This window comes from Sipha flava, unplaced genomic scaffold, assembly GCF_003268045.1.
Source record: "Sipha flava isolate LNK unplaced genomic scaffold, YSA_version1 236_pilon_pilon, whole genome shotgun sequence".
Lineage (NCBI taxonomy): Eukaryota > Metazoa > Arthropoda > Insecta > Hemiptera > Aphididae > Sipha > Sipha flava.
Genome location: NW_020272878.1, coordinates 1669493 through 1692606, shown reverse-complemented (window position 1 = coordinate 1692606; position 23114 = coordinate 1669493). Strand labels below are relative to the sequence as shown.

Below are 23114 nucleotides of genomic sequence, written 5' to 3'. Positions count from 1 at the left end.
TAACATGAGTTTTATTGGGGAGTGGGCGGATAAAAAAAAATATTTCAACGTATCAATATAATAAATATTTATAATCCCACTAGTTGTCATTGAATAACGTTGTTTTTTTTTTAAAACGCTTTATAATTGATGTCTTCGCATACATTATAGTACAACGAAAGATATAGAAAATCTTTAAGTTTTTTTCGATTTATGAATACGCGAATATTATAATAACTAATCTAACGTGAATTATTAAATGTGCTTTTGCGTTTGCATATTTACTGCAACCCACTGGTCGATGAAACGAGTACGAAAAAAAGGGAGAAATATATACATATATGCCATAGCAATTACGACGACGATAACGATGAAGATTATAATAATAATAAAAATATGAATCGGTGAACGACCGAGCTCTATATGGGATACGTCAAAGGAACAATTTGTACCGGTCGCAAGTTTCCCTATCCACCGCCGCAGTCACCGTGTTCATTAGCTTTGTAAATACACGGTCAATGGTAGCTGGTTGGTGGAAGGAGTTGGAGGATATTGTTCGACGGTAGGTATATACTGGATGTTGTACGATTCGTTGGACGGAGGAAAAGGAATAGTATATAACCAGTCGTGTCCATGGAGAAATTTCATATTATATATATACACCTATGTGTATCTATCTATATTATATTATTGTGTAGATGCATATACGAGAGCGTAAACATTTACCGCGACAAAGGTGACACACACACACACACACACACACACACACACACACACACATAAACATACACACATTTACATGTATCTGTGAATTTCAATGTCAAACGTATATCAAAAAGTAAAACACTTCAGCCGTTATCCGAATGAACACACGTTTCGAAAAATAAGCCAAACAGAGCATAAAATATTTTTTCCCTTTCAATGAATTCCACGTATTAAAAAAATATTTGTATAAACGAACATACCGTGAAATTACTGATAAATTTATAGCGCTAGATATTTTTTTTTCTTGTTAGTATCCAAAATGTAGCAATAATTCTTATAATATTGATAATATGATATGCATATGAAGTGTCCATTATCAGCTTAAGTCTGATTTATTTATCAACTGTAACATGCATTACCAATTAGATTTAATATAATTACGAAATACCACGATGTGGCTACTGTTGTGGTTCATTAATCAACATGTTTGAACTTTAAAGTAATAGAGGTGCAATAAGTGTAGCACTTTATATTGTGATTTTCTAAAATAAATTTAAATGTATATTTTCAATTTTGTTATAATAGTGTATTTGGATTCGGTGGCGATGAGAATGGATTAATGTAACTTTCTCTATTCTAGGTGAATGCATTCCAGATAGAAAAAATAAAAGTGAATTATTTTTATCAGCACCGCCGATCTCTCAGACAGCTGTAAATCATAAATCGTCATCAAAACCGTTATTTTTCAGGATCACGTTTGGTTATCGCTCTGTAGGGGTACATTTACATTCAACAAGGGTGATGGTGTCGTACCGTATGTATTAAAAACACGCTCAAATGCTGAGGATATGGTTCATACAGGACGAATTGTGCTTATCCAAGTGCGTTTCAAAGCGTTTTGGCCGCAGCATCATTTCTCCAGACCGATTGGTGTATCGTTAATTTGAGTTTTTCGTATAGTGTAAAATGAAAGCCGAGCGATCGTTTCAGTGTGATCGGTACAGCCTGGAATAAAACGTTCTTATTCGTATATTATTTACAGAGCATAGGTTTGCGTAGATATTGGTCACAGGTATGTGATCACTCCTAATACACTTTTTATTTTCCGCAATCATTCCTAACGTTTTCAAAAATACTAAACTATTCGGTAATTATTCTTATATAGGAGACTACTGAGGAATCAATTATACATATTTTTCAAAATAATGTATATACGATTTTTACGTAGAATATTATTGTATTTATTTTTTTATTATTTTTTTTTATTATGTGTTAAATAGTATAATATTTATAATTTATATTATATGACATAATATAACAATAGTATCATTGATAAAGTTAGTCGAAAATATTTTAAACCCACCTGACTATTATCTGGTTTCTATTGCTAACTAATCAATCTGAATATTAAATTTGTATTAATGTTTATTTGTTTTGCTGTGAAGATATTCGCTCCAAAAAATATTCCATTGACACAGCTATTTCGTGTTATTTTCTGAAGTATTATTTTAGCTTGTGCGTATCTTGCACTATCCGTTTGCATCTTTGTGCTGCAGATGGTTTATTATTTTTGTTCGTCTGATTATAATGCGGCAAATCAGCATATAATTATATCATCAGATGTCCCGACTGAATTTCCTTTTAATACATCACTTATTCAACCTGAGATATTAGTCGAAAGTTACAAAATTTCAAATGAATACAATTATCATCAAAACCGTATGGTGGTTTAAATGTTTCGGGTTCAAGGAAACCGACGGAAGTAAAAGCTATTCAGACCTTTCAGTCGATCTGCATTTGTTATGTTGTTTTGGTTATGAGTTGATACTTGCTATAATACTACGAGTTAAAATAATCTTCACAAAGATTAAAAAGTATAAACACCGCGTTAAATTCTTTAAGCTTAAATTTTTTTTTGTACAAAACTGAAACATTGTCATAACTCACTGATAAACATATTTTTCTATAAAACATGAAAAAAAAGACTGCAAAAAAGGTTGTGAACCAATTTCTTCTAATTCTAAAATTTAAATTTTAAATTAACGAATTTCAATAGTTGAATGTCTAAATATATAAGAGTAGATATGTATAATAAAAACCTATATCGATCTTTATTTCTATGTGTAATTAATAGCTTAATGTGTCATTAACATTATCTAATGATGTAAAACTTATTACAAGTATTTAATTTTTAATAAAAAATATTTTTTCAATAAGAATAATTTTCATTGAAAGTATTTGATGGAGTTGTGATTTATTTATGTATTGAGAAGATTTAAATTGTATACATAAAAACCTTATAAAATTGGAATATAAAACAATATTAGAATAAAAAAATGATCCAACTTCTGAGAAGTCAGACAACTTTTTCTTAAGTCTTTGCAAAGGTTTTTTTGTAATAAACGTATTTTTCAAAAAGTAATTATTTGTATAAATCATTCGATTTTCATTAGGACGGTGTTAATATGATATGAGCGATAATTTAGTGATATCACAGTATTATATTATTTTATTTAAACGATATATATATATATATATTAATGTGAATTTTAATTTCACGTGTATTCGTGAATTTAACTGTACGTGAAATAGAGACCTCTAACATATATACTAGCTGAACCAGTGCACTTCGTAGCTCGTTGACAATCCTACCTCTTATATGTTTCAAACTGTGTGTTAAATTCGTTACCTATCTGTGATTATGGTAGCAGTATATTTTTATACATATAAATAGATAGCTGAATTACCTGGCGTTGCCCGGGGAAAAAATAGTGATTTACACTGTAAGTGATAGCCGCTTTCTTTCGTCGAATTTTTCATTTTGATAATGCTAATACGCATATGCAGATGACAACTCTCTCTGTCTGATGCATATAAAAATTTAGCTAACGTATGCGCATTGAAATAAAAAATACGATGAAAGAAAGCGATGAATACAACATAATATCTAAATTGAAATAGGCTGACAATTAATAAACCTCATATCTCGCGTTTTATATTAAACTTAAAAAAAAACTACGTTTTTTGAAAAGTAATTTTTATTATTTTGGAAAAATGCTACATAACTACTGATTAACCAATATTTCTATATAAACAATATTATTATTTTTTTCACCAAGAGCATATACATATAAGTTTATTTCTGAGCTTACTCGGGAGCAGGCAACATAAAATTGTCCATAGTGAAGCAGGGATCGCTGATGTCAATTCCTGCAACTTTCATTGTCTGTCCTTGTGCCTTATTAATTGACATAGCAAAACAAAGTTTAACGGGAAATTGGACACGTTTAAATTCGAAGGGGTACTCGTTTGTTATCATTGGTATTCTTTAGATATATACAATTTGACTACTCGCTGAGCCGGTAAGAATTTCAGCTTCAATAAGGTTTTTTTTTTCAAAGATAATATTTTTAATCTCGTTCCATTGCACAATTTGGGAGAATTTAAATTTCGCATGAGAATAATAGGCGCACAATTTTTTAAATCGAGTTTGTGTGGGGGGGGAGACCTGATGGATTTAATGAGTTGAGAAATTCAGTTGGGATATCTATAGCTTCATTTTAATTAGTAAGTGTATCTATGGAAATATAGTTTTTATTTTATCAGTTTCGAACATGGAAAGAACTTTTTCGTTTATGAAATTGACGGTGTCGTTTTTAGGGGCCAAAATTGCACGTTCACGAAGCTATTCATTAGATTTATTGGAAAGATAAGAAATTTCAGGATAAACTATGTTGATTAAGTTATTTTGATCAAGAACCGAAATCGTAGAATTTATGTGTATCATGCTATCTTCATCATTCTGAAAAGTTAATCTCAGAGATGTTATGTAAGACCAAAGATATGATGACTTAAGACAGGCGTTGATTTCATCGCTTTTAGTGCTTTTAGGCACAACTGGTAATATTTGTCTAAAGTCACCAGCAAAACGAATAACAACTCCGCCCATTGGGTGATCATTATTTTTAAAATCCCTCAGCGTTCTATCAAATGTCTTAAGACCACCTTTATTCGTTATTGTTGATTCATCCCAAACAATAAAACGTGTCTTCCTTAATAATTTACCCAAAGAACTTTGTTTCTTTACACTACAAACTGGGCGTTCGGTAGTCTGAAGATCCAAAGGTAATTTGAAAGTGGAATGTGCTGTCTTGCCATTTTGTAATAATGTCGCTGTTATCCCAAAAGAAGCGACTGCTAATGAAATTATTTTCTCTGCACGTAGCTTTGCAAGCAAGAGATTCAGCTTGAAGGTCTTGCCAGTTCTACCGAGAGCATCAAGAAAAAATAACTCTTCAGTATCTTGCAATACGCTTTGTAAAATAGTATTATAAACAACTTGCTGATCGTTTGTTAACTTCGGCTCATTCTCCTGAATGTAATTTGAAAGTATATCATAATCATAAGAAGTTTCTGCAATATAAGCTCTATCTCTAAGAAAATTATTATCATTATCATCAGTTCGTAATGGTGATTCCATGCTAAAATCAGACAGCTTCTTTCTAGATATTTTTAGAAGATCATTTTCTATTAATATTAAAGTTTTATTCAAAATATATGGAGTGACAGCTATATCACGATTTCCAAAACGATGCCTTTCTTGCTGCAAAATATCTAATGACATATTATTTTTGAGATTTTCCCATAGTTTTGTTAAATTAGTAATAAGGCAAAATGCTATCATAGTAACAAAAAGTTCTCTTAGATTCGACACTGATGGAAATAAAGCAGCTTCTTCGAGAGTATAATTCCAATAACGCCTTTTCATTTCATTCTCTGAGTCACCCATAAAATATATCTGTAAAAACTTTGGTTCTTCTGTACCGGTGGATATTAAAGAACTAGCCAAATGATAGACTTGACTTTGAACTTTAAATGTTGGCATGAAATTTCTATGTCTAATTTCTGTTGCACCAAACGATGTCATTTGGAAAGCCGAATAAACACGTATCATGTTAAAAAAATGCTTTGAATTTTCATGAGAAAAATTTAAGAGGCTGTTTCAGGTGGATCAGCAATGACTTCAAAAACAACTTTTCCTCCTAAATAGCAAAAATCTCTAGGCTCTTTGGACCATTTCAGTATACAAAAATAATTACATTTTAAATTCATATTTCCTATGATAACGTGAGAATCATTTTTATTATCTATTAATTTATCATAAGCAAATGCCGACATTTCACGGTGACGCCATGGAACACGTCATGGTTCAACTAAATTTTCGTCAATAGGAAAATCGTGAATATTGTTAATAATATCATTAATAATATTGACTGTATTACTATCATTAAATGCAAAGTTGTTATTAATATTATTTTCATTAATACTACCAATACTATTGGTTATAGATATATTATTTACATTATCATCATTATTATTACTATCGCTGTTAATATTGCAGTTATCTGGCGAGCCATTGTTATTTTGACTTAATCTGAGTAAACGTTGACGTTTTATTATATTCGATGAACGACCTAAATTCATTTTTCTTTTCATTGTGATAAATTATAATAATTAAAAGAAACAAGTAAAAATTATAGAAATTAAATTAAATTAAAATTAAATACTACTGCCGTATCGCAGTAGTATTTAATTACCGCAATCTTATCAAATAAGTCTATGTAACTGGTCATTATTTATAATAATTGATAACTCCTTATTTTTTAAGTTAGAGAATCGATCAAACGCCATAAACCTTTTCCGCAATGACCTCTTCAATTAAAAAAAAAAAAAAAAAATCATAACGATCAGTTCAGTAGTTTCCGAAAACATATGCTTCAAAGGTTTTCATTTTCACATTTATGTATTAGATATATAAATATGTAAATATAAATAATATTTAATATGAGTATATTATGATTGAGAATAGGGTTGTAAAATTTCATGAAATATATAATTTGAATGAAAAATAAAAATTTTGTTTCATTTCAGTAAAAATATAATACTTTATGTTTTATTTTTTATGGAATACTTTTTGTTTTATTTATTGTACTAAATAAAAATAAAAACTAATTTATATAAATTAACAATTAACACCATATTAATTTATAGTTATTATAATTTATAAATATTGATTTAAGAGGTAAGAGACCAATAGTCATTGAAACACCTGAAGAAATTTTACAAAATATAGATGAATTTATAAATAAGTTACCAGTAGTCCCATTACTCATCAGCTATCACATTATTGTAGAAGTTTCTCACCAAAAAAATATATTGGTACCTATGTAACGAACACCAATAATGGGAACATAGATGGCGTTCGTTACTACTAACGGAGTAACAACTGAACAGCACCACTCCCAAGATATTTCCAACAGAGGGCGTATATGTTGTGCCGTTATTTCAAAAAAGATTATTAATGATTAATATTAATTCAATTAATGGTTAATTATCACCACAAAGTTGATAATTATCAATTGCAACACCACTCATACACAATCAGAAACAACAACAGGGCCTATGAGTACCAATTATCAATAATATTCAGTATTAAAGAGCAAATACCCGGAGATCCGATGATATAATCCACAGACGTTATGAATAAACCCCTCGAGAACACCGAATAATTGTCAGTTTTGGAGCATTCAGCTATCACATTACAAAGTTAGCAGTGTACAGTCCTTTCGGCTTTGAGTTAGAGGACTGTCATTCGCTCGGCTAGTAGTGTGATAGCCGTGCCTTTCGGTGCATCAATCGCCGTCCGTAGGCAATTTATCGTCGTACCGTCCGTAGTAAGTGTATCGTCGCGTCGTCCGTCGTTTGGTGGTTGAATCAGCGTTTTTCGGCCATCCGGTTAGAGCGCTGGTCAACTTCAACCAACCGTGTAGTCAGTGCCACCGCCACCGAACTCGAGTGCGCCGTGCCGCCTGTTTATGAGCCATCCCTACGTGACGTCGTAGTTATCAGTGCTGCCGCCACCGAACACAATTGCGCCGTGTTGCTTATTCTATTGTGAATATCATTCCTCCAATCGGTAGTAAGATAGCTTTGTAATAATTGGTACCTCAGTGAGTACATATCTAATTATTTCTTATTGTGAATGGGATTTTCGTGTTGTAGAATTCATCCGCGATATTTTGTTTATATTCTTGAGTCGATATTTTACCGTATCAAATATCGATAATATTATTATTATTTCATGTTATATGTGTATAAAAAGAAAAACATTGTTAATGATATAATATAAATAAACGAAAGAAATTATTATTATACAATATTTTACATTTAATTATTTGTAGTTAATACAACTACAAATTGGCGCCCAACAAAACTAATTGTAAATAGATGCACGGATAAAGTGCGCATTACACCTAGTGAGTTTAAAAGTTAGGTACATATTAATAAAATTTATTGTGAATATTGTGAAATACACAATATTATACTAGCATCTGGAAATGTTTTTAATAGAGCTCCCTATTTCACGTGTATACGTTTTCACGTGCTCACGTGAAATTAAAGTTTAATTTATAAAACCCGTTGCTTAAAATTTCACGTGTATTTATAATTTTATTCACGTGAATCCGTGAATTTACATAATCATGTTTGTCGCCATCGGTCCTCGTATATAATGACTATGGATAAACTAGGTCTGATATTAAGTACAACTGTCTAGGTACCTACGTATAGTAAATAATATTAATAACTTATGTTTTAAATTATGACGTAAATAATTTAATATTAATTAATATACATAAAACTTCGTGAAACAAATTTAAGCAAATAGATAATATTATAACAAATAATGTACAAATAAATAATAATCTAAAATATTATAATAAATAGATTGTGTAATGATAAATTATGTATAAATAAATATTAATCTAAGAAATTATAATAAATAGATAAACAAAATAATGAACGAAAAAGACATCATATTTATAATTTTTAATTATTTTTTTATAATATAATAGTGGTCTTGCATCCACGTGATGCCCATCTACAATTAAAAATATATTTAGCGCAACAATTTTCGATTTTGGTATAAAAATCAAAAAAGTCATGAAAAGGGATTTCATTACATACATATAGGAATTTTTATTCGTATTTAAGATAATTGTTTACGATTTTATATTGTACAATTGTAACTTGTAACGTTCAATCAAAATGATGGTATCAGTGTGTGAGTTCTATTTTCACAATCGGACGCCGTGAATAATTCACGGTGAATTACTACGAGCACATAAAGATTTCCCGGCACACAACTACTTATCCAAAAACTAGATAAGTCACATGCGACGGGCACTACAGAGTTCAATAAAAGATCATGAAGCTAATCAATAAACTTATAAATACATTTTCAAATAAAATAAACAAAATAAATAGTACCTAAAATCGGTTTTTGTAATGCAATATATATGACCACCATGTAGGTATCATTAACAAAATTAACAAACTCTTTATATTTTATAAATAATTATTTTTTATACAATCAAATTTTTGATTAATGCCAGTTCACGTAAATATATTAATTCACGTGATCACGTGAAAATGATTCAGATACGTGGTCACGTGATTAAGCTTTCGTTGATTGCCGTGTATTAACAATACGTGATTTATTTTGATCCATTCACGTGATCACGGTATACGTGAACACGTACATTCATATTCACGTACAAAAACGTGACCCCTAGTTTTTAAAGATAGATGAAAATTACAATTCAATATCGGAATATAATATTGAATTGTATTTATATACAAATAATAAATTAAATAAATATATATATATATATATATATATAAGATAATAAATATAATGTAATTAAATAAATCTAATTTAATGAAAAATAAAAATTAGCTCCTTTGCATAATTAAACAAATTACTTATCAGTATAAAATATAAAATCAAAATAATTAACCATTAGGTAAATATACATTTTTAAATACTATACTATTGAAAGTATTGCAATTAAAATTAAAATGACTGAATTCATAAAATATAAATATATTATTTAAAGATAACAATCTAATAAAATAAAAATAAGCTCCTCTGCATAGTTAAATCATAAATTAGGTAAGTATAATGTTCTCATTAATATACTCAAGAAAGTATGGAAATTAAAATTTAGATGGCTGAAGATACTTCAGAAAACTTGACTAGTAAGATGTAAATAAATCACAGGCGATTGGAACTATTACTTATTAGATGAATATTATCGAAAAAATAGCTGCTATCAATAATAATGCGCCGGTTTTGTCGTTACTACATATATATATATTAATATTAAATATATTTGTGATCGTTACCTATTTATAGGCAGTTGATATGCTATATCACCTTAAATGAGAAACCCTAACATTCTACCGAAACGATATCATACAATATCAACGGATTAAATTACATTTGGCTGTCACTATCTCAAACGTAAAAAATAATATTTTTCAATATTTCATATGAAATATTTCAAATTTACAACCCTAATTGAGAATCATCTCAACGTTTGTATAATGAATTCAAAAGATTATAGTTTTTGTTCTCAAAGTTATTAAGTTTAATTATTATATTAATTATTATTACTTATTAGGTTTGATATTTTAATTTTTTAAATTACGTATTATCAATTAGTTATTAACTATTCATTTTAAATATAATTTTTGAATACTTAAAATTTATTTATTTTTTTAAAAATGTTAAATTTTTTGTTTTTTTTTTTTTAATCCATTGGAGAAAAAATGTACTTTACAGTAAACACTATAATTTACAAACCATGTTATTGTAACAAAGTACATGGACACAAACACATATTGTTTTGGTGAATAATAAATATTTAAATCATTGATAATTGTTATATTATTACAAGACAAATAATATTGTCAAATTTAAACAATAATGGCAACAATATTAGAAATCAAATACAAAGTGCTTAATCTAAAAAATTTAAATAGCTCGTAGTTTTAAACAACATTACTTGTATATATTTTGTTATTTTAACAGGATTATTAGTTGATAGAACTCTTTACTCTTGGTAATATTGAGTTATAAAAAAATTGTACTTTTAAATTTATGGTTATAAAAACAATTTTGTTGCGTATAAAAAATGAACTTCAAAGACACTAAAAAATTTCAATAAATTATTATTCATGATATCAGGACGGTCGTAATTTTAATTTACAGTATTTTTAAATCGAAGCAGTAGAATTAAGTAATAGCAGAAAGCTTGAAAAAAAGTTTCATATTTATTAAATTTGAAGGATTTTGTTCCATATAGAAATAGTAAATCCAAACTTATAAAGTATAAAACTGAAATGTAAGTTTTAAAATACTTAACTTAAATTCGTAACTTTGTACTTCTATATTGAATAAAATGAAATGCTCATTTTCGATGACAAAAGTCAATGACAAAGTGATATGAATTTATAAACAAACGTAAACTAAAAATGAAACAGAAAATATTAATTTAGAATATATAATAAATATATATTATATATTTATCGAATATGTATATATTTTAAAATACATGTCAATATAATTTTCTATTTCATCTGAACATTACTTTCATAAAAATACGCATCACGTTCGACATAATAACTGTCAATAAAATATTACATACACGTCAGAACTGATTTACTACAATATTCATTTATTTAATGTACCATTTTAGTTTTTTATTTTATCTAACATTAATTACTTCCCAAATCAACGAATTGCATCCGCTCTTTAAATGTGTATTCCTTTTTAACTGAAAATTTTCAATTTACACCGACATGATTTTTTATAGACAAAAGTAATTGTTTAAATATTAAAATTATGTTTACATGAAATACCAATAAAGATTGGCGAGGGTTCAACAGAATAACTTTTTTCTCATATATAACGATAATACATTAATGTCTAACAAAGATGCAAACCATGTAATAAAAGAAATTTGACGCAATACGTGTCGCAAAATAAATTCGATCACCAAGACTTAGTTATATTATTTTTAATTTGAATAATAAAAAATAGTTAATTTTTATGTATAAACATTATTAATTAGTATTCATGTATATATATTTAAGCAGACTATTCAAATAAAAATAATTATTAAATTTCTATATCAAACCGATACATAATTTGTTATTAAAAGGATTTCATCAAATGGATGTATTAATTATGTATATTGGAAGCCAATATTTTAATATATTTACATTTGTAATATAATTTTTTAATATCGATATTAATCATAATACATCATCACATAATCAATTAAAACCATGTGAAATATTCATAACTTAATCATGAGACTTTTTTTTCAAAAACTAAAATAAAATAATAGTCAAATTATTTATTTTACTGAACGTGGAAATCAAAATGCAGAATTTATTGTGTGCAGGTTAACAGACAACTCAAAATAAAAAGAATAAAATGTATGTTATGCGTATATAAGACTATAGATGACTTAGTATAAAAATGTTCTATTTCAAAATATTTTAGATAAAACCTGTTATCATTATTATATTTATAGAAAGTATATCTTCAAAGTAGTATATTGTAAATTAAATAATTAATATTCTGTACTATTGAGGATATTTCATATTTGTGAGCATGAATAAAAATATAATAACGAGTACGTATACATACATTTTTGGAAATAACACGGAGAAATAGTAAAGCCAAAAGTGACAGCTGATATTAAATAAATAAATATATTTTTATTTTATTTTATTAGGTTAACTTCATTTTTGTAACACGTGCTTTTCTGATACGATATTCCGATTTAATACGTGGTAAAATATAGGTCTTATAAGTTTTAAAATGCATGAGCCGACTTCAACTTTATGTATACGAGTACTTAACGAGCTGCATACAAAATTTTGTACGAACAGAAAATATAATTACCGTCAACTCTGAGGTACGTCTTTTTAGTAGTCGGCGGATGTGTTGCCACTTGACATTCGTATACTCCATCGTCCCTATCGGTTATATAAACAATTTGAAGTCTCCAGTTATTCGGATATCTGAAACTTAACGATATCCGTTGGTCTGAACTGTGCACCTGACGTCCTACGGTCAACAATTGGATATCGTCGGATTTCCGATGAACCCACGTGACCTGAAACAAAAATGAAAGAAACAATGATTATCTTACTTCAACTATATATTCTGCAATCGATAAGAGTTTTCCCTCAACGTTTATGGTTTTGAGTTTTGTAGATTTTATTAATTTCTCAGAGTCATACAGTTAAAAATAGTTTTAGTTTTCAAAATATTGGTGTACAAATACGAACATATTTAAAATACTTTTAAACAGAGGAGAAACTGGATTTATCAATGGAAAATAAATCACCACGATATTTTATACGTATTCGATTAATTTGATGTCTGTATCCGAATTATTGATTCTCTATATTTTATGTCACAGATGTCCGATTGGTTCCCTCATATTTTATGCCATGGACGCCCGAATTAGTTCTCATCGGAGTTTTTTCATTTTTATAATCTTCAAGTTATATTTCATTATAATTAATAATATGTCAGATTTTATATTATACTTATGAGAGATTAAAAATGTTCTAAATTAGATTTAAATTAAATTCTAAAAACTCTTAAAAAATTTTTAAAATTTAAATTCTAGATTAGAATATTAAATAAAAATTGTGATTATTCATGATTCATCAAACGTTATTTAAATAACCATACTTTATTTCGAACAATAAAGTTCTACTATATTAATAAGTTTCAAATCATAAATATAAGCAATAACAATTCGAAAGCTGTAAAACAATTCGAGTATCGAATTGGACATATCGTGCGAAATATACACGAAAAATTAAATCACTGAAAACTGTTTATTATACACATTATTTTTCTTTCTACAAATTTCGAGTTCTGTGGTATAAAAATCTTAATGTTATTAGGATTAATTTAAAAATGTTTAACTAGCCGTTGCAATGTCCTCTATGTTCGTAAAATTAAGCGCACCGAAATCACGTTTTTGAAAACGCGGAAAATAACAAACCAATACAATTATACAAATCCACCTCGAAAATACTATAATATGGGGGATTCTTTCGAGAAAAACGAATCTATGTACTGAGTCGTGGCTTTATTGGTTTGAGCAAATTCTAGTTATAGCTAGCTTTCAAACAATAAACCTTAGACACTCCTGAAACTGCATGTACAGTATAGTCTACAGTATAGACTGAACGGTATAGGCAAAAAAAAAGTACAACACATGAAAACGTACAATAAGATTATTAGACGGCTTAAATTCAAAACGGTTTAAATAAAAAGCATTATGATATGTTTTGCATTCGTGTAGTTTGTATAACTATGCACTTTATGATGATATCGTTGAATAATTTATTTCGTTACTGTTTAATCATTATTTATATAAAACATATATTGTTCATTTGATAAATCATTCACGTATTATAACCATTTATAGTTTGAATTATTTAACTTCAACATTTTTTTCTGTTGAGAACTTTAACATATATAACTTATAATCATTATTTGAACATTTAATATTAACGTCATATATTTAAGATCTGTATCGTATGAGGTAATATTTACTACAAACATCAAACATAAATAATAACATTAATACTAATTATACTTCTAGTAATAATATACATTAAGTTGGTTATATTATAATAAAATACGATTTTCAGTTAGAATATCATGTGAATGTATACTTTCTTATTCAAATAAATTCAGGTATAATTATTTTTAAAAACTTTACGAAAACGTAGCTAGGATAAATAAGCTTGTACAGTTGTTTAAGTAATTTGCACACATGATTTTTAAGCCTTGCTAAAGCCTTAAGTCTTTTAAAACCGATGATATAATTTAAATCGATGAAATGTTGTATCTATATTTCATAATTTCTGTTTTTGTGTTATGGGTGTTAACTATCAATGTAAAATACAAATATTGGTATGAATACAAATATGTTTGGTAAAAACATGATAATAATTTTTTCTTAGTTTAAACTAATAATAATATTTCACTTGAATTTAGATGTTTTATAACTATATTATTTGATCAGAAATTAACAAAATACATAAACAAAGTGTATTTAAATTATTGAAGCTCAGTATAGAGATAATTTTTTAATGGGAATAGTGTACACTACCAAGTTTGCAGTGTATATTTAACGTATAATTCAATTTTTTTTTAATAATTGCCTTGTATTGCATTATAAATACTATATTTAACTATAATATAGGTACAGAAACTTAAAACAGTTGAAATAAAAACAATAGATACAAGTATTATAGAAATTTAAGTTACAATGATTGAAAAGAAAACTAAACTTTATCAAACGGTTTTGATATTAAATGTTCGCAAACCTATAGCGAACAAAAGTTTTATCTGAAATAAAGTTCTTGAAATTATACTTATTCACGTTTATTATATATAATATACATGTATACGAGTTGGAATGAACATAAATTCAAATTGAACGTTGTAGGTAAAAGTTGGAGTATTTATTCAATGGTACGAAATATTTGTAAATATCGAGTTATTCGTATAACATTAAAAATAATATCTTTTAAGCTATTCTAAAAATATAAAAATTAACACACTGTTTAGAAAATTATTTTACTTATTCTGTTATTATTTTACTTACTATTCATGTATGTTAAGGAGTTTAATAAAAAAAAGTACCACATGCATAATACGTTATTTCTAAATGAAACAACGGTTTTTATTTTAAAATCAAACAAATATATAATTTATAGACCAACTGTACTTCAAATCTAATATAAAAAAAAAATAATCATATTTACCCAGTCCCTTTTAAGGAAGTATTTATTGAAATGTCACATATAATATTGTACAAATGCTTATATTGTACATTATTTCTGTCATATTGATCGTAAGAAAAAAATAAAAATTGTTCAATTAGAAATTATAGCTATATTGTCTTTAACTTGCTGACATTCGAATACAACCGACAAGTTTTTTGTATTTTATAATATTAATTTAATCACAGCCTTATAATGTACATGTTAAAAAAATATATCATTTTTTGTGTTGTAAAAACGGTCAACAAATTTACTTTGACATTATTTGTAATATCAATATTTTCATGTATAGTACACGAAAAACAAAAACAAAAAATAAAAAAGTAAATTAGTTGTGAATAAAAATATTTATGGCTTCCTTTTTTTATACGTAAACCGCATGATGAAAGCTAATAATAATATTCATAACTGTAAATTAATATTGAGAGTTCTATTAATTTACTTCCTCTTGGAAGTTTGAATGGTAATGGTTTAAATTTTTTCGAATTAACAATTTTTTTTTTTTTTTGTTTACAATATAAATTACTTTATAGGGCTTTCTTGTGGAAGTTTTAATTATTTACAATGTGATTACAAATTATCAAATACATTATTTTTTTTATAACTGAGTATTTTAAATTACAATCCTTTACTTTCCAACGAATATTTTAGTGTTTCAAACATTAATAATTTCAATATTGAAAAAAGATTTGCTTTTTTTTGTCATTATAATTACCTATCAATGACTTTGGTTCACTTATATAGTGATTTTAAAATGCACATATTATTTATTTTCAGTACATTGTAAAAATAAATATTAAACGCATTTAAATTATAACTAACCGAATTTATAATATTTTTCAACATAACTATTATCTTTGGTGTATTATATTTTTATTTTTTAATTTTTTTTATTAATAATGACCTTGAGCAAAATTTCAGTAGAAACATTATGAAATATTCAAGTTTATTTTCGTCTAGATGAATGAAAGTTTACAAAATAAGTTTTCAGCTAGTTTATTTAAACTTTAGAAATTTTTACTGGATTTTTTTCTTTTTGTATACCTTCAGTATTTCATCAATTTTATACCGATTTTATACCTAACCTTTTCTGAATTATAAAGCTGAGACTAGCATTTCATTTAAAGTATTAATATTTGCATGGTATTTATATATATTATGGTCAAATAATAATAATTGCAATCGATTTTTAATGGCTAATAGTTTAATGTGTTTCACTCTACTCATTATAATATAAGAGATTAATATGAAGTGTATATAAAATAGATTTTTATTTAAGTATTTCCGTACATTTCTTAATGTTTTGAATTTATCTGTACTTTAGACAAAAAATATAATTTTTACTAATTAATACATTTAAGATTTGATTGAATTATGGTTATTTGTGCTGAAATTAAGGTTGCTGGTTTCATGAATAATATTACCTATATATAATATTATACTTATTACGCATAAATATTTTATAAATTAATAAATGTTATAAATAAATCATTTTTTCAAATTATTTTATAAAAGTTAAGTGCATAATAGGGTGAAATTTTATTAGTCACCATTGCTGGAGTAAAAACAGATAAGTTATTTTTTTATTGAAGCCAAAAATAAATGTAGTAATGATATTGATATAGTTTCTCTTATATATGAATATTTTTGATTAGGTATAAAGTGTTAGTGAACCATAAATGTTCTGGAAAGGAAGAGGTACAAAGGAAGAGGTAGACCGAGGAAGGCATGTATAGATGAAATGATAAAACAAGCTGACTGTAGTCGATATATAGACATGAAAAGACTGGCTTCTAACAGAGAAGAATGGCGATCCAGATTTGCAACGACAAGGCAATGCATTTAGCAGAGAAGAAGAACAACAACAATAAATAAATTAAATTTTATGAAAAAAAATGTAGTTTTTAGGCTATGAATTCAATAGTCGATGAGTTTTCAATATAATCGAATGATCGAAGTCAAAATCCGAACGCGTTTACCGCTGAATTTCAGAAGGAATATTATTTAAAGTATTTATGTACCTACTTGGAATAGTGTGAGATCGATAACCATTAATAAAAGACAGTGGTATAATGGTATAATCATTATGGTTCGTATATACTATTATGGCTCATAATATATACTATTATGGCAATGCAATGTGATCAAGGGCACCCATAGATATTTTTTTAATCAAGGGAGAGGGAGACAAGGGCAATATATATATATTTGGTCCAATAATATTTATATTCTATCAAAAATACATAAATAATAATACTTAAATAAATAAAATATAAAAAGCTGTTATGCATAATAATAGATTACACGACTATATCATAGATAGTGTATCTATGTATAAATAAATAAATAATGGCTTAGTCTGGAGTATTATTATTTTTGAATAATATGACTGGTTTCGAATTGAAAATTCATCGTCAGCTATATTTTGGATAATGTTAACATTTGGGTAATATCGACTTTTATCGATTAATATCAACATTATTCATGCATGTAAAGCATTGTGTACTTTTTGAAATATTAAAACATAAATTAAAAAAAAAAAAAAGTCAAACAGTTTAAGAAACAATTAGTTATTAGTTAATATAGATTATTTTTAACATATAAATATAACACACCTAACGAAGACATTTCTTGCCACCTTTCAATTCATTAATTATATTTAAACATTTTTAATTTCCTAAATAAAATAAATTATCTTCTAATTTTTCAGAAAACAGTTTTTCAAATAAACAATACAATTCTGTTTTGGTTTTCATTTAAATTACAAAAAAAAGTCCAAACACATGATTGAAAGATAGCACTCGCGAATATCACATGTGAAAATTGACTTACTACAGATCGACATTATGTATTGTATTTGTACAGCATATAAAGTTATAATAATCCATATAAAAAACTTAAAAGATTCTATAGGCCCATGATTAAACATAATGGAATCCAGAACTAATGCATTATTGCTAATATATAAATATCTAATCATGTTCAAATTAAATTTTGATACCTACATATCGACTGGTAAAAGGTAAATAGGGCTATGCGATATTTAGGGGCTAAGTGACACAATGTAGACTACGTAATAACCATCAGGTAGATGTTTCGATCGCACTAGCGCTAGTGTTATTATGACAATTTAGTAATGAGATTTAGTAAGTACAAGATTTTAGATATTTCGAGACAAGTGACATTACTATTCTAAAATTAGGGAACAAACATCTTTTTAAGGGAATAAGCGACACTGTTGAAAGAGCTAAGCGACAAATCTATGGATTTTTTTTCTACGACGTCGATTGAAGCTTCTCAAGAGTTATCCCTCCCGATGACAATGGAAAACGATATCACATAAAACGTGACTCTTTACCACAATCGTTTTTTTCGAATTATTTCAGTTTTTAAGCCTGATATAGCTGGAAGAGATATGGAAAAAGTGATGAAACCAGAAGTATTAATCAACACAAACTGTCAGGGAAAATTTGATCTTGAAATTTAAAGGTGGAGTAGAGCTTGATACTTTTTGTATCACATCAATTTTTCAAAAATACAACTATTACATTTTTAAAAATGATGATGTCAGTAAATGTACTTTATTACTTGTGATTCACTTGCAATGATTAAACGACTTAACGCATAGTATATAAATGTATGGACAATGTGTAATAATATAAAATGTTTATTAAATTTAATATAATAACAATATTATTAATAATATTAATTATTACCAAATTGATAAGTTTCTCCAATTAACTTTTATAGATATATAATGGAAAAATGTATGCTGCGGATGGGACGAAAGCACATTGAAATAAATTCAGTGTATTTATCAATCTTAAATAAATTAGGAATAATAAACTTTTATGAAAAAGTTATTTTCAAGTGTCGTCGGTTTTAAGGTTTGTCGGTGGAAAGGTTTTTATTATATATTCTTCACCCATTGTTGTTAATAAGGAAGTAATATTCATCACCACAGTTTTTTATTTTTTTTTTCATCATAGTTGAAAAAAAACTATGTGACATTTAGAAAATTAGAAAATGACTAACGTAATTATTATTGTTACTTTAGCAAAAATATTTATCGACACTCAAATTCCATCGCACTAGGCTCGAGAGTTATACTTTGTTTCAATTCAAGCTATAGATATACAACGAGCAATGTATTATACAGGGAACATGTGTGTCAGGTACTCTTTTCAAGAAAAAAAATAACACAATATCTCATCAGCTGGAAACTATTACGACAAATTTGTCAAATAAACGTTAGGAATCATTTTATAATTATAATTTCATCAGCTACTTTGGCCAATAAATAATAATGTTGACTAATACTGTTAATTGATAAATCACTAATAGCGTTCAAAAATATAAGTAGGAAATATCAAATATGTAGAAGTAACTGATTCACTGATCAGTTGGTACATTAATAATTATTATTATATTATTGATACTTTTCATGTACCTCGGTAAGATTAAAAACTGGTGATATAGGCTGGCGAAAAATGTCTTTTGATAAAGTTCAAACGTTGATAATAACGTTTTTTATTTATCAACTGATACGGACAATTATAAATAAAATATATTCCGTAAAAATAGTAAGATCGCCGGATTAATTTGGTTAACTTTACTCGGCCAGCAAATGTACCTTCGTCCGGTGTTCGATCGGGAGGAAGTTTGATTATGCCATCGCGAGGGAGTAGATTGTTGAGTACAGCGAAGGTGATGATAATAACGATATTGAGTGTATAGTGTGATTATGGTACAGAATTGACCGCGACAACCGTTTGTCAATACTTATTATAGAACAGCTTAGTGGTGGCGCCACACATTGCAGTCATCTGCTTGATGAATTGTGACCCAACATCGTGCTCCGGTGCGCGAAAGGGGTGAAGTTCACGAGTGGTGTATTTGGAAAGAAGAAGAGTGGATGATATTTTAAGGATTAGGGGAGACACGGAAAGGTGAAAAGGCCTGTGTGTGCCGCTTGTGCGTTATATATACGTCCGTGAAATGAATTCATGGCGTTTTTGGAAAATAATCTATGCGATGTCTATGCGAGTGATGTATGCGCGAATCGGCAATATATTATAACATTATATCGCGTTGTATATGTACGGGACTACTATCTTCCTATTGCCACTTCTATTCGATTCTGTACGGCTACTAATTTTCCAGATTTCCGCCATTTTTACTTTCCTTTTGTCACAGACGATGGGGAAAAAAAACTAAATCAAAAGCATGCGAGAAAATGAACGGAACCGGAGTAATACTAATCGGGTGGAGGCAGAAAGAAAATTTGCCGCCTGGAAAATTAAAGCGGCAAATATAGGGTTTATATGATAATAGAAACAACAATCCGCTCGAAACACTAAACGGGCGAACGGACGGACAGCACTTCCGTGTTGGGTTAATACGCATTACGTATTTAATATACAAGACAAGCCCCCGCGTTTAATTACTGTTATAATATTATAATAATATGTACCCCTAAAACGATGTTGTTTATGCCGTTATGAAGGTGATAGTGTTTACTAAAATTATGTACGTTTATCGGTATCATTCGGTTTTTCGAAATTATGTTTTTTATTTACAAATACGAGACGATAAAAATAAAATACTAATAATTAAATTGAATGATAATAATTTAATGTCCGAATTCTAAGATGCGCGCATGGTGAGTAAAATGAGAATTTTTTTCTATCTAAAGTTTTTTATTGAAGAAATTACATTTTTCAAAATATGTCCGTGAACGTATTAATTAGAAACGAACAAAAAATATTCTCCTCTAAAAATACACTAAACAACACTTTAGGAGTAGATACCTTATTCTTTTTTAGAAAATGTTGAATAATATTAGTATTTATTTTCATTGAAATTTTTTTTTTAATTAATGATTTTGTTTAGTTTTAAATGTATAACTGTACCTAGTGTAGTTTAACCGAATGATTTTCTTTTTTAAATGTATCACATAAATAGTTATTAGTGTGGAATTTTGATGGAATTTTAAGGAAACTACTTTTTTTTTTTTTTTTTGTTTTGCTATATAAACTTAAATTAATTATTCTAAAGCACATTCAAATATGCATAAACATATTTTTTTTGTGACCAAAAAATATGACCGTAGAACCATTTGTACTTTGGAAAATCAATAAAAATACTTATTATACATGTATGTAAATTGTTTATCAATATATTGCTAACTTTTTTGTTGTGCGAATAATTTAAAATATTTCAGTTGTTATTTCAGCTATAAAAATGTGAATGGTATTTAAAAATAACTTTTATAGAAACATGGTTTAAGTTAATTATTTTATGGTTATTGTGTTTTGTATTGCACGATTGAAATCATCATAATGGAAAATAATTATCTAATGAGCTAATTATTTTTTAAAATAAGTCTTTTTTATTGATATAAGTGATTAAAAGTTACCACCAGAGTAACTTTATAAAGTGCTTGTTATATATAAAAGTATGATAGTCTAAAAGAAAATTATTATTTTGTCTACATCTTAGCAATGTTTGTTATGTTTCAAAATAAATTATACAGCTTAGTTTTTGGGCATAATTAAGTTAAAGTTAAAATAAAACGGTTTGCAAAAATATTTTATAGTTTAATTCAAAACTAAAATTATAATTAAAATATATCAATGAAAACTTTATATAAAATATACAAATATATTTATACATTTTAGTTGTTAGTTATGTTACTATCTTTGAAAATATTACATTAGTTAAGACTCTGATTTTTAGCTTAGCATATTCTGTTTAAAATTGAAATAGTTATAATAACATTGACCGTTTTAATAATTCTTTTATATAAGTATTGAATACTGAATTAAATTTTTTTTTCTAATTTTTCACCCTTAGAAATGTTTAAAATTGCAATAAACTTAGATACTTAGGACTAAACAATTTTAAATAATTTGTAAACGTTACGATCGTTTATATTGTAAAGATATTATTTTGTATCGAGCATCCTTTAAAGTGTGTATACATTATATTATTATATAAATATAATTATAATATAAACATGGGTTGTAAAAATACAATTTTTCTTAACACATTTTTTGATTGTCATAAATCATATCAATATAATATAAATCAAGTTTTACAGCCAACGAATTATTTTTTTTCGAAACTAACAATTTATACTATACATGCATTCGCATTATTATAATTGATTTGTTACGTATATATTCGCATTTTAAACCCCTTTTGTTTTTCAATTTAATTCAAAATATTCCAAAGAACAAATTTGTTATTTATATTCAGTTATTTATTTTTCATTGCATTACTACCGTCGGTGATGTACTTAAAAATATACAATACTGTTGCATTTTAAATATATATTTATGTTTTATTTTAAACACAAATTCTAATATTAAATTCTTTAAAACTATAAATACGAATGCAGGTTAGCTATGTGATTGTTCAATACCCTGTAAATTATTCAAATTAACTGTCATTGAATGATTAATTATGAATTTAAAAAATTTGAACTACCAAGAAAAGTCAGTTGCCGAAAAAAAATCTAAAAACTGTAAAAGTCCGGACTTTAAAAAAAAAATATATTTGACCTCGCTTCTTTCTTCATCACCCTCTCTTTCCTTGTATTGGAGCTTTGGAAGTATTTATTTATTATTAACAAATTCATTTAAAATAAAAAAATACTATTTTACTTGGAACGTATATGAATGGAAATATACTAG

At 27.0% G+C, this 23114-nt stretch overlaps 1 protein-coding gene across 2 annotated transcripts in view; it reads right to left on the bottom strand.

Annotated features, from left to right (window-relative positions):
- The window catches only part of LOC112683787 (contactin-4-like), a 577774-nt gene that overhangs the window by 64587 nt on the left and 490073 nt on the right, over positions 1-23114 (bottom strand). For both annotated transcript variants that reach the window (XM_025554941.1, XM_025554942.1), the window contains one exon: positions 12503-12716. In XM_025554941.1, coding sequence (XP_025410726.1) covers positions 12503-12716 — 214 coding nt within the window. The remainder of the gene's footprint in view (positions 1-12502; positions 12717-23114) is intronic.